Source organism: Amblyomma americanum, chromosome 3 (genome assembly GCF_052857255.1).
Source record: "Amblyomma americanum isolate KBUSLIRL-KWMA chromosome 3, ASM5285725v1, whole genome shotgun sequence".
In the NCBI taxonomy this organism is placed as follows: Eukaryota; Metazoa; Arthropoda; class Arachnida; order Ixodida; family Ixodidae; genus Amblyomma; species Amblyomma americanum.
In genome coordinates this window covers 193,401,411-193,418,942 of record NC_135499.1, presented here as the reverse complement: position 1 = coordinate 193,418,942, position 17,532 = coordinate 193,401,411, and the positions used below count along the sequence as shown (strand labels likewise).

At 45.9% G+C, this 17,532-nt stretch overlaps 1 protein-coding gene across 1 annotated transcript; it reads left to right on the top strand.

The window, feature by feature from the left end:
- The first annotated feature begins 963 nt into the window (after window positions 1-963).
- On the top strand, window positions 964-15,346 carry Fem-1 (protein fem-1 homolog B). Its single transcript, XM_077659419.1, has 4 exons — window positions 964-2,339; window positions 7,059-7,179; window positions 10,283-10,509; window positions 13,677-15,346. Exons 1-4 carry the CDS (start codon window positions 1,276-1,278, stop codon window positions 14,164-14,166), a joined length of 1,902 nt encoding a protein of 633 aa, XP_077515545.1. The 5' UTR covers window positions 964-1,275; the 3' UTR covers window positions 14,167-15,346.
- Window positions 15,347-17,532: the final 2,186 nt, after the last annotated feature.

Sequence of the window (17,532 nt, the reverse complement as noted above, 5' to 3'; positions counted from 1 at the left end):
GTAGCGCTCCCTTGCTGATCCTACCATTAGTGTAGTGCCTGCATGTTTCTTTGGAGTCAGTGATTATTGTGAGCGATTTATTTCTGCGGTATCCTTCAGCTACTGCTAGTGCAACAGCAGCTTCTTCCCCTCGGAAAATTCCTTCAAGGTGGCGTCTCTTGTCCTATGACGTCATCACGCTTGTACTTGCGAGATTGGCCTGTGGCGGCGATACCTGTATTTTGGTTCTTGCTATTTTCTACCTTACAATTAAGAGCTTTGTTTTCAGTAAGAGTGGCGTTTTTGTGATCAGGAGCTGGTATTCTATCGATACAAGCCAACTTCAATTTCTCCTCAGTGTCCCTTTAACGTACGCTATTCTAAGCACAACATTACCGCGCAAGAACTTATCAGACTTCTTTCTACTCGAATCAAATAATTACGTCTGTCATATTAAGAAACAGTTTCAAGTAAATATTAAATGCCATAAAACGCGCTACCGCTGTGCTATTAACAAAAGAACGCATTCCTTGGGAGCGAGTGAACCTGCCGGCCGGCGCCCCGTGCACACCGGCTCAAAGTGATAAATACGTGTGCAGCTACATATGTGCTTTTTTTCTTTGTGCAGTCATAAGCGCATTATGCTGATGTTCAGGTGAATGGACGCAGTAACTTGCATGCATTGAGTGGCAGTACCGATACCGATCGACTTCCAGACTTCGCGCTTTACTACCGCAGCACTGTTAGACAGTTTCGTAATGCGGTATTTATCTGCGAGAAACCTATCGAGGCTAATTTAAATTTCATTTTATGCTACTACGCGGATCCAACAGTGACGCAGCTGGTCAATACATGCTGCTTCAGCCAGATCTAAAAACGTTGGCTTCAGCAGCGCTCAGGCATGATGCAGCCGCCAGTAGCTGCGGTAGGCACGGGCAGGTGGAACGTTTTGCCTACCATGTGAAAGTCGCTGCTGACATCAGCGCCACAGCATCACACAATAACATATGTGCAGGATGAATTAAATGGTAGGTTAACTCAACCCAACGTTTTTAGATTAGTAATCTAAAAACGTTAGCTCAACCATCGTGCATTGCTTTCAAGGTTTTTCAGGGTGGCGGCGCGTCGATCGCGCACAGTGCTGTCGTTTCATTTTTGTTGTTGGCGACACCTGAGTGATCACGGGATGGCCTGTACTGTCGAAAGACGGGAAGTCGTGCGAGAAATAATGACTATTCAATGTTGTTAGGCCCCCGTTCGCGAACAGTACGTCGAGTTTCCTAGCTGCTAACAGCGATGGCTGATGCTCAGAAACAGTCTCTCCGATTTAAGATCTATTCTGCCGCTCGCGACGGTCTCCCGGTAACTCTGTACGCTTTGCTGGCCAGTGTCCCGAAACGCGACTACCGTGACTATCTTGGCGCGCTGATGGTAGACAGAGAACAGAAATGCACGCCACTTCTCATCGCCGCTCGTAATGGGCATAAGCAAGTGGTACAGAGGTTACTCGACAACTTCGGTTCTGCGGTCGAACTTGAGCAGGAAGGCACAGTCCAGTTCGATGGCTACGTCATTGAAGGCGCGACGCCTCTGTGGTGTGCAGCCGGCGCTGGGCACCTGGACATCGTCCGCATTCTCGTGCTGCGCGGCGCCGACGTTAACCACCCGACGCGCACTGCGTCGACGCCGTTGCGAGCAGCCAGTTTCGACGGACGGCTGGACATCGTTCGCTTCCTGGTCGAGCACGGTGCCGACATCCATTTGGCCAACAAATACAACAACACTTGTCTCATGATTGCCGCCTACAAGGGACATCTGGACGTCGTGCGGTACCTGCTGTCGCAGGGCGCCGACCCCAACGTGCAGGCTCTGTGCGGCGCGACGGCGCTGCAGTTCGCCGCCGAGCATGGACATTTGGACATCGTGCGCCAACTGCTCGGCGCTGATGCCCGCGTTCTGGTCAACGGAATCGGCATGACGCCGCTACTGGCGGCTGCGGAGCGCACCAAGGCCGAGGTGGTCGAGTACCTCGTCGAGCAGCCGTGGTGCACGCGCCGCGAGAAGATTGACGCGCTGGAGCTGCTCGGCGCGTCGTTCGCGAACGACAAGGACAACTACAGCCTGGAACGCGCTTTCCACTTCCTAGAGTCGGCCATGCGCGAGCGGGAGCGCGAGCCGCGGTTGCACAAGGAGCGCGGGCCTGTGGTCGCAGCGTACGACTCGCGCGTGGAGTGCGCCACCCTGGACGAGCTCCTCGGCATCAAGGACGACGCGCACGCTCTCCATATGGAGTCCCTGGTGATCCGTGAGCGCATCCTGGGGCAGCACAACCCGGAGCTGCCGCACCCCGTCGTCTACAGGTGTGGCCTGATTCGATTCACAGGGAACCGTGCGAGTGGATCGCTACTGATGGCACAAGGCATCAAGTGTGTCAGACAGGTCCTTGGCGCCCTGACGGCCTGCTTTCTCATCTTAATTGGTTGCCTAGCTTAAAGACTACCTTTATAGGGGAACCCTGCACTTATAGTTCCACTCGCCTGCACTTTGTGGCCAGTTCTGTCCGCTTCACAAATAGTTTCACGATTGCAGCTGCACATGAGCCTGCGTGATAGCATTTATTTCAGGCATGTGTGTGTACCATGCCAACTGAGCTGCAGCACCTCCTACACTTGTTAAGGGGTGGTGTGTTGAATGGCTTCAACTTGGCCCAAACTAGCAGGAAAAAAGGACGAGAAAAGTGCTTTCACAGGATGCTGTGGTAGACATCAGCTGGTTTTGATGTTTAGCCTGTGTCTTACAAAATTTTCTTTCGTCCTTTGAATTTCTTTCATGCTGGCTGCCATGCCGGCCTCAATCGAAAAACACCAACTAGATCACTCGTTTTCTTTAGTTAGCGTGGTGCATGTGGTGGCTATTGTGTGCACACACCACTTTACTGACCTTTCTGCAAAAAGGAGGAACTGGTTTTAAATTGCAGTAATTCATCTTGGCCTGTGTGAGTGAATCACATTGGCTGATGAATCTGTATAAAGGTGCTACCAAGGATCAAGGTGCGTCAGCACAGCAGTTTGGTGTCGTGGTGTTTGGTTTGGGACACTGTTTACTTTTTTAATGAAGGAACCCTTCAACTGTGCAGAGCTTTCATGAAATTGGTCACCGCTGGGGTGGCTCAGTGGTTATAACGCTCGGCTGCTGACCCAAAAGACACGGGTTCGATCCCAGCCGCGGCGGTCAAATTTCGATGGAGGCGAAATTCTAGAGGCCCGTGTACTGTGCGATGCCAGTCCACATTAAAGAATCCCAGATGGCCGAAATTTCCGAAGCTGTTCACTAAGGTGTCCCTAATAGCTTGAGTCGCTTTGGGACGTTAAACACCCATAAACCAAACCAAATCATAAAATTGGTCATTGCTTGTTTGTATGTTAGGCTTAGCAAGGAACTGCATCATCATCACACTTGTAGATCAAGTGGAAAAGAAAATATTGTTTCACTGGCATGCTTTTCTTCAGAACCACCATTTGTGACCACTGCACAGTGAACCCATACACTTTGAGCTTGTCAGCGAGTCCATAGCAAAGCAAATGAATGAATGATAAATTGACTGCTCAGAAAATTTGTGTCCTTGATTCTTCAGCATTCACAAAAAAAAAAAAAAAATTCTATGTTAACATGTATCAGGAGTGAAATGTGTCTCTTAGTGTATAAACATCAGCTGTGATTTGTCTTAGAGCAGCCCCAAAGATAGAAACCTGCTGTTTCTTTGTGTTATCCTCATGCAGTCTAAACACATACAAAGTGAAGCTCTGCCCCTGATGCCAAAGAAGGCAATAAGAATGCTGGTCATGCTGTCTTATTTTAATGTTGGTGTTTCGCAGATTCCCTTTTCTTCCTGCGCAAATAGGGAGAAGGATGCTAGGCATGCTTAGTTCGAAACAGTGTGGCATAATGTTTCTCAAGATGCTCAGCAACTTTCCAACTGGCCCCTGAGGTTCTTTGGTAGTATCCAAAAAAAGTAATTCAATTCAGTTTATTTTACCAGAAGATTAGAAGGATATCTAGGCTAAAAGCTGTAAATCACAGCTTGACATGGCCCAGAAAACCTTTGCAATACAGTGCCGACAAAGTTACTAACAATAGTTAACAGAAACAATGGAAAGATGGAGAATAGCAGATACTCTACAATAATAACTTTGCGTAGTTTTCAAAAACACAAGCAAGCTTAGTTTTCAATATTCGTCGCTTGTGGATTGCAGCTGTAGCTACTCGATCACGCTACTCATCCTTTGGGGAGACAGCCTTGTCAGACAGCCTTGTCCTTCCGGTAGACGGATCCGTATTTGACCATGTAGTTCTGGATGAACTCCTTTGCCTTGTGCTTCACATTTTCGTTGCACTCCATTGACGTGAAGCTCTTTTCCTCCAGAGTGGTGATGTTGCCTGGCAGTCTAGTGGTCCCTAAAATACTAGGCCTGGCAATGATGATGCTGTGCCGATGACTACTGGCAGCATTTTTGGTGTCCAGCCAGCTTTCGTTCTTCGCTTGTGGATTGCAGCTGTAGCCGCTCGATCACGCCACGCATCCTTTGGAGAAACAGCCTTGTTCTTCTGGTAGACGGGTCCGTATTTGGCCACGTATTTCTGGATGAACTCTTTTGCCTTGTGCTTCACATTTTCGTTGCACTCCAGGTCTTCTACATTCTTGCAATGCTTCAGCTTTTTGGCCACCACGAAGTGGGTCAGCTTGCGGGCAAGATGCTTGAAGTCTTCCGTGCTTTGAATTTGCCCCAGCTTGCAGTCCGGCTTGCGGAAGGGGTTCAGGCAGTGCACTGTGTGTGAAGAAATCTTAGAGCGGAATGTTATATGCTGTCACTATGATAAGTCAAGTTCATTTCAGAACAAAGGCCTCTCACAATGACCTCCAGTATGCCCATGCTGCCCCAACAACTTTCCTAACTCTTTCCTTACCAGACCTATTCAAATCGTTCAATTTGAACAATGGCACGAAATGGCCCATTTTGCGCTGTCTTAGCTGCTTCTGGATAAGCAAAGCCCTACAGTGTCTGAGCCGCTTCCAGACTAGTAAAACCCTACAGTATGCTGTAAAAGAACTGTACTTCAATTTCTGCTTTTTTTTTTTTCGTCAGCCATAAGAGGGACAATTTTTCGACTTCATGCGAAATGTGTCAAAGCAGAAAAGTCATGGCAAGCATGGCTTCCACGGTGGCCTCCTCGTCTCACACTGACCGTGGTCAGCAGCAGTGGTGTTCTTGCAATTCCGTAGCATCGACACTTGACTTAGTGGATTCAAATGACAGCTTTGTGGGAAAAGGTGACATACATTCATTTGATTTTAGTTCGGACTGAGCTGACTGCTCCGTTCAGCTTGGATTATCAACACGTGCCCGTCCTAACTCTTGGTTTTCACCGTTGCCAAGGGGATTCGCTGTTTTCCAAGCTTCTCCAAAGGTACCTGGCATGTTCTAAATGGTTCTGTGCCACCAGCAATGTGGCAATACTTGTTTCTGACAGAGTAATGCTTAAAATGTGTATTTTAGATTTTTTATTATGCTATTTGCTAACTAAACATGTTTAGTGTTTTAGTGTACTTTCGCACGAATATCTCAGATTTTGCCTTTCATTGAATTTTTCTTTATGAGGAATGCATGTCTTGCTTTTTTTTCTTTGTCATTAAAAAGAGAGCTCTATTAACTACACTATAATATGTTGCAATAAAGAGGAATTTTTAATTTATTGGTGAGTAAATTTTTTATGCACACCATCTTGAAATTGCCTGTTTTTCCACAATAAGAAAAGGGTTAGCCTAGTCGTCTATCTGACTCGGTGTCATCTGTGGTTGTATTTTCTTTCCATAGGTATCCACTGCCTCACTGCATAGAATGCAGATTACATCGCTTTACACGTATATAACTACAGCTCCTTTTCTGTGGTTTTTGTGCCAACTTGTGTAGGCCTGTACAAATAAAACAAGTAGCTGCTGCACGCATTTAACAACATGAACTTGGCTCCATTTCGCATCACGATTTCATTCTGCTTTAAGTTTTGCTCATTAGGCAAGACTCTTGTGGAGGGGAAAATCCAGCATAGTTCTTTTTTCTTGTGTACTTATAATTCTGTCATATCAAGATGCAGGTTTAGTGATCATAGGAACTTAGGCTGAGCCATGGTGTTGACTGTCACATTGATGACGCCATGCTATTCCCGTAGCACATGCGCTATGCGGCTGTCTCCCTTTGTTTTTTTCTCGCTGGAAGCGGGGCAGTTAATGTAGCGTTGCCGCTCCAGTGGCAGACTGACGTTGGTAGCTCATGCAAATGAATGACGGGCACGAGCTGCTCATCCAACCATACCATTTCCCTCCTGGTGAATGGGTGCACAAACAGGATGGAAAGTAGTCGTCACGCTGCGATGTAATGAAGGCAGGAAATGGCATTATTTGTACCCATCAGTACATGGGAAAAGTGTACATTCAATATCTTTTTTTTTACTTTTTGCAATTTTTTTTTGTGCTCAGTGCCACTACTCCCTTCATTTGTTTTATGTCCCCTTCACCTCCATTAATGGCACATGCAGTTTTCTTAATGTGCTCTATCGTTCAAGTGAGTGCTTCACGTTGTTAAAAGACTATTTTAGAATTGTTCTTATGCCCATTTTCATTGCATAATTTTACTAGCTTGTCTGTATTTGTATGGGATTGCTGTGTTTCATTGTGCTAGAAATTCTAGAAAACTTGGGTGGTGTGCTATCTGCATTGTATAATTATTCCACATTTTGGAAATGGCATTGTCATCAAGTGAACTGAATATCATTACCAGCATGCCGAAAAGGAAAAAAAAGTAGCGGAAATATTGTGCGTTGGGTTTGTGGTGCATAAGTATCTAAGGCTATCATGTGCCAAGGCAAAAATGCATGCGATACAGTTAATTGTAATTTCCACCTTTCAGTGATTAGGATTATACTTTAGCTTGGGAGTGACTGGTTCTGGGTTTACCATAACCTTCCGCCTTCTGACACTTAGTAGATTCTACTTTTCCTTTCCTTTTTCTTGTCATGACTCGCAGGGGTGCAGTCTTTGCTGATAGTGCAGCCTTTGATCGCTGCCTGCAGCTTTGGCTGCATGCTCTTCGGCTGCGATCAGCTGCCAGGCTCTCCTTGCGTAAGGATCTGTTGCGGTTTGCCCAGGTGAGTATCTTCATTGCTCATACTGGGTGAGTTTTGTTTACTGCCAGGACATTCTGTCACAAGTCAATTGCAGTGGTTTGTACTTCCACGTATTCATCCATTGGTTGACTAGTGCACCTTTTCTTGCTTTGCACTGTTTGTTCTTGACATAGGGTGCTAGTGCGAGCTAATGGTAAGGCCTTTTTTAACCTCCCCAATGGACACATTTTTTATTGAAAATGGTACCAAAATGGTTGTTTAGTACCTGTGTTGCCATTTGTCTGCAAACAAAAAAAAAATGCTTTTGGCGACACCTACTCACCTTGAACTGGACGCAGTTTGCCAGAAAACGCACAAACTGGGGTCATCATGAGCCAGAAGTGACAGGGACGAGACAAGCCAAGTCCACTATGAGGTTAAGCTCCTATATATTGTGGGGTTTTAATAGGGGAGATAAATACGCTTTCCATGTTTAATCGTGGCTGGCATTGTTCAAACCGCCCAGACCCCACCCCGTGATCGCGCACGCTACCGAGCGCATGCTGACCACGGCGGGCCTTGTTCTGAGGGAACAAAGGAACGACACATTGGCTGACACAAACAGGAATTTATTGCTACAGCAACAGTAACGCCAGCTAGCAACAAAATACGCTAATGAATCGAGGTTGTCCGACTCACCAGCAAGGTTATGAGCGAATGTTCACCCACGCTAGGGCAAGGAATACTCCTAAGCCGGACGGGACGAGATATGGGAGCAGGTCTCCCCGCCACTTCCTCGCCTCGCTGGCGAAGAGTGGAGCCGTGTGTGAAACGTTCGCTCGCGCCGACAATCCCAGCCGAAAAGAGTGCACTCTCCTGCGCACGCCGCAGTCACGCTGTCCGTGATGCCCTCCCTAGTTAGTTAAGGTAACTAACCAGGGAAAGTCGCGTGGCGCGCCCCTCCTGAGGCGAAGCCGTGGGAGGGTGCACCGCAGGAAAGCGACCACAAGGGGAGGCTACGGGGCTGAGTCCCCGAGATATGTTCATGGTGCACTATTGTCATTTAACTTTGTGACCAAAGTGGCAAAAAATTTCTTGTTTGGGATAATTGTTGTATCATATCAGTGAGCTCTTTCACGTTTTGGTAAAACCCATTTTTCCGGCTTGCAGCAATTTTAGGAAAATTGTGCTAAACAAAACTGTACCCGAAAAGCAGCCTTCCTGAAGCCGTAGTTTGCCTATGGAAACAGCCGAAACGTTAGGAGGAATCTAGATGTTATCCATTAACCTACACTTGAAAGACCTCTTCATTGTTTTCATTCTGCTGATTTTAGTCTGAACATGCCTGCAATGAAAAAAACAAAACAAAAGAAGTAGTAGCATCTGAGTTTATAAGCATTTTCTGCAGGCAACCTATCATGATCAGGTTTCTTGCAAAAATAAAGCATTGAATGTCTCAGAACCAAGCAGATGTTCATGATAGCTAAAACTCTGGTTGATGTATGCCCAAAAATGTGTATAGCATATATGGACACGTCTATAATGGAAAAGGCCACTAAAACAGCAGCTACTAGCCTGACGTACGCAGTCCTAAACATACATTGTGAATATATATCGGACCACCCGGATTCGCTTCTTTGTCATGAAGTTCTACGCAATCTGCGTTGCTATGTAAGCCATAAATAACGTGATGTCTGTATCAGAAGCCGACATTTACACGAACTCCTCAGTGGCCATAAAACAACTGAAAAGAGTGACAAAGACACTAAGTGTAACTCGGGAGGTACATGCTCTCAATCAGCAAATAAAGAAACTCATCCAGATACACCAGACACAAAAACATTCTGAGAACGCGTACCTGTGAATCGCAGACACCCTCACCCACCAAGTACCAAACACTAATGCATCCCCCACCAGACTCCCTTTTGGTGCCCACTGTGCTCTTCCTATCTTAACAAAAGTACATGTGCCCTCATGCACTCCCTACACCCCCATAACTTAACAAGATTGGAAGGATAAGAACCCTTATCCTTAGAAGGATAAATAAGGGTTCGGGTGGCTTTTGCCCCATCAGTGCGTCACTGATGGGGCAAAAGCCACCCGAACCCTTATTTAAAACCCTTATTTCAAAAATATCAAGACCCAGCACATGCCCGAAGTTTTCCGCGCCGACGGAAAAGGTGGATCACTTGCTGTGGACTTGCACAGGGACAAGTGTTTCAAGTACATGAATCCTACAGGGAGTAATATTCACACAAAGGCCACAAGGGAGCAAATGTGCCACAAAGTAATCGAAGGAGCCTACTCAGGTTCCTGCATGAAAATAGTCTACATAAATTTCTATAGCATACAGCCAGCCCAAGTTATGTCTTATGGCAATTGTTCACTTAAGAAAGGTGACAGATAATTTAACGTGGTTAGGCCAAATTGGAATTTGGTGCGCTCGCACTTCTGTTTTCACTTTGGTTTCGGTTCAAGGCTCGGTTTAAGAGGGCAATGCGATAGTGGTGTGTTCTGGACCCATTGCGCATGGGTGGAAGTTGACAACCTCCAAAGCACAGTGTGAGAGACTGGCAGTTAAACATGTGGGATGTTCTACTGCAGCAATGACGTAGTGGTCTAATGCAGTGGCTAGCAAAGCTGATCTGTTCACGCCACCGCGGGTTCGAAACCCACCCAGCCATAAAGTGTTGGCCGTACGGAGTAGTTGTCCGTAAAGCCTGCTGGCCGGTTGCCTCCTGTCCACCGTGGCAGGTGGGCAACCTGAAAGAGGCTTCAGAAAAACATTGATGGAATCTGAGACTGGGGAAAAGATTATTTCTGTTGATCAGTTGAGATTTCCTTGTATTGATGGAACAAGCCCTGAAAGCTAATATGGTGGAAAACCTGGATTCTGCAGCATTCTGCTAAATAGTTTTTCCATCATTTTGGCTCTCTCGTCTAATAAAAACAACAGTAAGTAAACGGAGGCCCTATAAAGGCATTATGTATGATTTGCAATCTGATGTCAGCCTCTTCCTGAACCTTGCTCCTCTCTTATCCTACTCCGGTAAACTTCCTCTGTCCTTCCTATCCTTGGTAACTGCGCGATTGCTGTGTATTCAGTGGTGTTCAAGTGACTCTTTCCATGTTTTTGCCTGCTCAGGTGTTCAGCCAGATGCTTCATGTGGGAGTGGAAGTGCCTCCAGGTGCTGTGGCCCAGATCCTGTCAGCTGCTATTCATGAGCTGGAGGCGGGTAATGATGAGGATAATGATGCCAACTTGCTGACCTCACTGTACCTGTTGGTGGTCGTGAGCAAGCTCCACTTCAGTTCAGCTAGTCAGGAACATGAGCTTATGCGGCTCATCTACAGGCTTGTCCAGCTGGGCAGGTGAGATGTTGAAATGCAAGAGCTTGCATTGTGCACTGTGCCTGCATTAGAGCAGGAGCTCACTTTTGGTGTTACAGGCTTGCGAAGGCAAAACTACTAAGGGGCTTTTTTGTGTAGCAACTGTAATGTGGCTACGTCTCTGCTAATGGGGCTTGTCAACCCTTGTTTTCCATCCTTTTATGTGTACAACTGAAATCAGAGAGAGTTCTATTGAGTGCACAGCATTCCCAGCATGGCTGTACAATATCCACAGTGCTGCATCACTGCCATGCTTGAATTGTGCCGTTGTGGGTGATGCTCAGCATCTCCTATTAGCCTGCTCACATTTTTGTGATCAGTGTGAGACATTGATGCGCAGCTCGAGAAAATGGGATGGGCCATTGGACAGTTTCATTTGAATGGCATTTCCTGAAGGTTCACAAACTTAGAGGCACACTGTAGCAAAGCTACCCTGGGAAGTCATTGGCCTTCTGGGGCTGTAGCGTGGTGCACAACCTCGCTCAAGGGTCTTAAGGCAACAGAGTATGCTTTCGTGCCTTGTCGTCAGGCACCTATTGCAGCCTCGGTGGTCAAGAATTAGGCGGACACTTGAGCTCCACCTTAGGGGTATGACACAGTAGCGTTAATGATTATTTGATACTTGCTTTCTAAATTAGCATCTTTTGCTAATTACATGCACTCATTAGCTTACATCAGTAGGCATACTAGACCACGTGATACACCACAAGATGCGCATGATCTCTTTTTTTTTTTTTAACCAAGTTGAATGATGACCCTAGGGTCATAGGCAACCCAAGGGTCATGGGTTCGATTCACAGCTAATTACTCCTCTCTTTTTTTTTTCAGGGTAATTAATTTTTTTACAGCATTACATGTCATAATGACATCTCAGTCATGCTACTACCTCATAGTCACAATTTGGCTCGAGTTTTAATCATTTGCATTCCAAAGCCCAACGTGTGAAGTCACAACCCTCCAGGCCAATTCTGAATTAGTGAAACAAAGTAGGCAGCTTCTCCTCCAAGCGTCTGCTCTAACGCTGTCACATTAGTAGACTGGAGGTATAAGCGCAAGAGTCGTTCTCCGCTTTCAGGTGTTTGTTCATTTGGGTGGGCTGAAACTGTGCAACATCACAAAGAACCAAACCGTGTGGCCTGAAGAGTTTTGATGAAGGCTGTACATTCCTCCTTGGCGGGCAGAAAAAGCCCTGATGCAGCAGGAATATTGCTTTAGGTTGAGGTCTCTATGTTGGAGCTGGTCTGCGCATGCTTGCGGCAACTGACGCGAGCAGGCAAAAGCTCGGTGCCCACATCTGTACCTGCCAGGAGTCTGCAACCGCGCTACTCACGGTGTGCACGTGCCATAACCTGCACAGCATCCTGCATCAATAGAGGGATTTAGCATAGCACGACAGAGCAGGAGTGCAAATAGCTGGCCAGCATCTGGCACCTTGTGGTGTCCTCAGGGCGATCTGCACATGCCCAGTGGCTCCCTGCGGAAGTGGATCACCATGGCGGCCGCAGATCGCGCTATGCTAAATTTCTGTAATTAAAGGACGCACGGTTCTCTTGATTTCCGAAGAACAATTTTGAGCCGACTGCACGTGCAGCAACCACTCTTCGCCCACGTGAAATTCACGAAACAAGCGTGATGGTACGTGAACGAGAGGAACGTAGCACGAGGAAAATGGAAACCCCTTTCGGACGTCAGACGCGACGTGGTTCCGGGCACGTGATGCGTAGGTGCATTCGATAGATAGCTCCCAAAAATACGTCTGCCCTGCTTGTAGACCTGTCATTTTGAAAATGCTTATTGTGCCATTCAACCTATTTTGCGTGCTTGAGGTGTTCGAAATTATTCAAAAAAGATTATTATTCGATTTGAATTCGCTTTGAACCAAAAAAAAAAACACTTCCCACATGCCTACTAATGGGTTAATGCCGATATATGCAGAACTGGTCTTTGTTAACAATCTTAGATCCCTGGAAGTCCTCATACCACTCCTGGAGCAGTGGTTATGCGTTGCGCCACTGCCCTGGAATGTTAGGTGCTGCCACCTGAAGGACTTGTGCAATTTATGTTGCTCTTCCCGAGCAACCTCGCGCGACCACATTAATTTAATCACCACCTGCCAGGTTGCATGACGACACCATCTTTTATGGGTCCTATCGAGTGCTCTCTCTCTCTCTCTCATGCACACACACACACATGCACATACACACACACACACACACACACATGCACATACACACACACACACGGACACTCCCATATGTGCATGGACGTACGCGTGCACGCTCACACACAGAGGCAGACAGACTGGTTTTCACTGGAAGAAGCAGAGGAATTTGCGATAGCCATAGCTTCCACATCACGTACTACTATACTTACTGACCTTCAGTCTGCAGTACGTAGCATAAGGCCGGGTTTCCCCCCCTGCTTTTTCCATCCTTTGGACAGTCCCATTCGATAGCCATACCATTTCCACCATCTAGATCCCCGCTCACACTGCGCACACACCGGGAAACGGCCACACACAATGCTGCTCGAGGTCTTACCGACAGAGCAGGGCCATTAGCCGGCTCCCAAGCGATATTTTCTGCGAAGAGCCACTTAGGTCACGTACTGTGCCATCACAATGCATTACAGACTTGAGTAACTTTGGTTTCCACCAGGTGATCTCTTACAAAATCTGAAATGGTCCCTTGGCGACAGCTTCAAATGCTGTCTCTGCCTACGCCGGCCCAATATGCTGCCATGTTTCCTGGTAGTTATAGCCTCGACTGAACCCTCTGCGGTTAACGTGCCGATAGAGCCCACATCCTATGGGCTTGCCCTGCCGATGTTCCCAAACCAGAGCTGCAACTCCGTACTTTTGAGCAGTGTGAGGTGGCGCTGCTCAGCTCGGACCTGGCTGTTCAACGCTGGGCTCTCGAGTGACTGACTGAGGTCATCACAAAGCAACGTCTTTTGATCACCTAGCATCAATCTCAAGTCCCGTTTTTCTTTTTTGGAACTAATGAAGTTTTTCGTCCTTCTCACTCACATGGCACTGCAACTTAGGCCACCTCAGCAGTATTTATAGAATGATGTATAGGCAGTTTAGGGTTATTACGTTGTTCTTTGTGTTTCATTCACACTGGGTACAATTGTGACACTTTTTGCAGGGTTACCCGAGATGGTTGCACACTTCTTCATCTGTGTGTGAGTGCAGACACACCTGTAGACGACTTTCACACCAAGAACATCTGCCACTTCCCTTGCGCCGACACTACGAGGCTGCTGCTGCGTTGTGGCGCTGATCCAAACGCTGTCGATGCCAGGCGCAACACACCGCTGCATGCCATTGTCGCCTACCAGAAGCCAATCAGTGACTTTCTGACCTTGCACTCCATCATTGTGGCCCTCATTGAGGCGGGCGTGCACGCAGATGCAACTAATGCACGTGGGGAGACAGCGGCAGAAGCATCGACAACAGGTGTTGCGGAGGTGATCCTCCGCACTCAAACCCAGGTGACCCTGCGCTGTCTTGCTGCACGTGCTGTGGCCAAGTATGGACTGAGTTATCGGGCAGGCGAGGTTCCACGGTCCCTCATTCAGTTTGTGGAAATGCACGGTGGCCGCACACGGCCTTTGCCACGGCCAGGAGCAGATTGAGCGCTGCAGGAAGAGACTGATTTAAAGGCAGAGCACATTTCTGTGGACATTTCTAGCCTTGCACTGTGCTTTTAAGAGGGCTTGAAATAAAGGCGTTTGCAGTATAGGGGACAACAACAGTGCTTCAAATGCTGCTTATTGTGTGTGAATGAATTCTGCTGTCACCGAGTGAAGTTCTATAGTCAAGGGCGGTTCTATTAGACAGTGAAGTGGTTGTATTTTTCACACGTACCCGGTGCTGTATATAGCGTATGAAAAAACTGCGAGACCATTGTCGAAGAAGGTGGTGTCATAATATAAAAGCTATGCACACATGCACCAGAATTCTACCTGACCATTAGATGGTGCAAGGGTTGCATGGTGCATTTGGTTTGTAATCTGTGCACCACATCAATTTTGACACTGATAGGAGTGTTAAAGTTGTTTCTGAGCTAAACTGCCTATTTAGAGTGGGTATGGGAGCTGTAAATGTATCTTAGTATCCAGAGTTCCAACATAAGTAAAAATCCTGTGATGCTTATATTGAAGGTAACCATTCAGAGGCAGTTTTTTATTCTCATACAGTATATGTTAAAGTATATTTTCCTGTGACTGTTGGACGATATTTACTGTTCACTAAGTGAAGCTAGACGCATAAAAACAAAAGCGCCTGGGCATGTGTATTTGTGCATGAAATAAGTGGCACGATGTGTGTTACTCTCCATTGTCACTAAACATGCATTTACGCATTTTGCAGTGCTTCTATATATTTATTTGTTCATTTTTACTCCAGGTTGAAAGATATTATCCACCCAAGGTGTTATTTATTTCCCCCATAGTATCATTTAACCATGGACTGCTGGCTAGTGCCTATGAAAGTGTACTGTGTTTCTTTTCGTTTTTTTATCTAGCAAGAAGACCTTTAACAGTCGTTTGAAGAAGCATTGGTGTTCTGTTTGAAATCTCTTGAAAATTTTTGTGCCCATTGTTGAGTGCCTGTACTGCAATTGGGGTGCTTGGTTCATATTTGTGAAGTTCTAGGAAATTGTACTAGTACTCACTGTAGGGGCAGATTTATGGGCAACTCTTGGTAGCGGTGGATGGGAGGGTTGGAAGAATATTTGCACAGCTGATTACTTGAGATTTATTTCATCCGAAAAATGAAGACAGTGCAGTCGTACCCCCCCCCCCCCCCCCCCCCCCCCCCCCCCCCCCAAAAGAAAAGAAACATCTCACGCTGAGGGAAAAGCAATTTTTTTCCACTTTTGCCCCCCCCCCCCCCCCCCTCTTCTTCCCACCCTCATCCTAAAACCGCCTTTGACAAGATGTGACGTGTGGTGATTAAAAGCTGAATGTTTGCACTTTTTTACTTTGGTTTTGCAATAAATATCTTTGGCGCAAAAATGATGCCAGCTGAGTGTTCAATGTTGCTAAAAAGGTATCATGCTCAGATTAGAAGCATCTCATCTGCAGCCTTTTTGCATGTCTCTGCCTATGCACGTTTGCCCTTTTTATGTGATATGGGGCCTGTATATATCTGAATTAAATTGTGTATTTACTTTTTTTCAGCTTTTTTTCCAAATGCACAATTTTTTTTTGGAGCCATGGATCAATGAAGATATTTTTGTTCAGTTTTTATTAGGTCACTTTTTGTAGATTCACATGTTGTGCAGGTCTTGCACATGCTGGTTGAGGCTAAATATTGTGACTTGCTTTTTGTGTAGAAGTTTTTAAAAGTCTGAGGTGTTGTAGCTCTGCAGTGAAAAGCTATACGAAGCTTCTCCAGCCACATAGCAATGTAGTAGAGTTGAGAATAATTCGTTGCATGGCCATGGATTTGGCACTGAAAATGTTTTTCAAAGGAGGAACAGCTTTCGATGGAGCCTGGGGAATTGGTTTTGTATGGAGTCAATGGCACACTGGCACACCTCACCTGTTTTAAGCCAGTAGAAATCGTATTGTCATGGGCAGCAATATTAACCTACATATTACTACAGTAGTCTCCTTTTATGACGAACTCGGCTGAGCTAATTTCTCTGATAAATGCAAATGTTTGGTGCAGTTTCTTGGTTTCTTAGAGTCGGCACACAAACTATTCAACAACCTGCACATCGATTAATGCATACACTTGCTTTACCACAACAGCATAACTAAATGAGTTTTTACTTGCAGATGTACTTCTGTCCTGCCAGAGCTGTTGTGAATTTAGGGTGCCATTGAATGTGACATATAATTAAGTACAGTAATGATTTTTCCAAGAGCATCAAGTGGTGAACTGTCTTCTGCAAGCATTGGGCAGATAACCTCTTATATGATAAAAGAGCTGTTGTAGAAGGAAAGGTTAAAATCCAAAATATGTGTGTAGTTGACTTCAGGTGCTTCCGGGGTGCCAGTTAAATGCCTTCTTGCAAGTTGTGCTCAGTAATACTTGTCTCATTCCTGGTTTACTATCAGTGCCTGTATGCTCTCACGTTCTTATGTTTTAGGAACTTCCAGTGAGCTAAGCAATTTCACTAGGTTTTGCAATGGGCGCATCAAAGGAAGCCTATTCTACTTGCAACAGGGAAAATAAAATGTGATTTCATTGCACTAGGTTCCGCCTGGACATGCATTTTCCAACATCAAAAGTACTTGAGCATATTTTTTTACGTTGAAAAGTTTATGTACGGCTGATTTGAACAAAGTGTAAACCTATGAATGAGACAAGGTTGTTCAGAAAATGTGCTCGCCTGTTAGCTTTTCATGAATACTACACATGAACAATGTGACTGATAATTTTTCACTTGATCTTTTCTGAGTCTGTGCTGAGTAAAGTGTTTTTGTCAGGTGTAACATTTGAGTTGGCACTTGCATTTACATAATCCATCCACCAGAAGAATGAAGTTGGCTGGGAAGGATCATTTTGTCTTTACAGTTACCTGTAGCAAAGACTGGTTATCAATTTTGTTTGAACAGAATTAAAAATAGTTGTGTTTACCAAGTTGTTGTTTGTACAAGGAGTGGTCTGAGTAGTATCTCAAATATACCACTGGTGTCGGAACCTTCCAGAGATCCAGTATTGCTGTAGAATAAATTTGCAGGGCAGAAGAAATTACCCTTTTCCTCGTCAAAAAGCTTGTTAAATAAAAAAAACTAACATCTTCCGTGAGGCAAGCATTCAGCAAAGTTGCCGTGTTCAGGCCTGAGTGAAGATGTGCTGACATGGAGTGCTTTATTGATAGCACTTGTCAGAAAAAAAAGGCAAGTTAGCTAAGTTAAGTTATGGAAATACACAACGATTCAAGATGGGTAGGTCTACATGCTCACCGATGCTGCGATGGCTTGGAAAAGCTTTGTCTGAGAGCACAAACCAACATATCTCATGCTGCAATGCTGAGAAAGTCTCCT

Coding starts and splice junctions, on each gene's coding strand:
- Fem-1 (XM_077659419.1), top strand. CDS start 1,276: ATGGCTGATGCTCAGAAACAGTCTCTCCGATTTAAGATCTATTCTGCC. Junction 2,340..7,058: donor CCGCACCCCGTCGTCTACAG/GTGTGGCCTGAT, acceptor CATGACTCGCAG/GGGTGCAGTCTTTGCTGATA. Junction 7,180..10,282: donor ATCTGTTGCGGTTTGCCCAG/GTGAGTATCTTC, acceptor TTGCCTGCTCAG/GTGTTCAGCCAGATGCTTCA.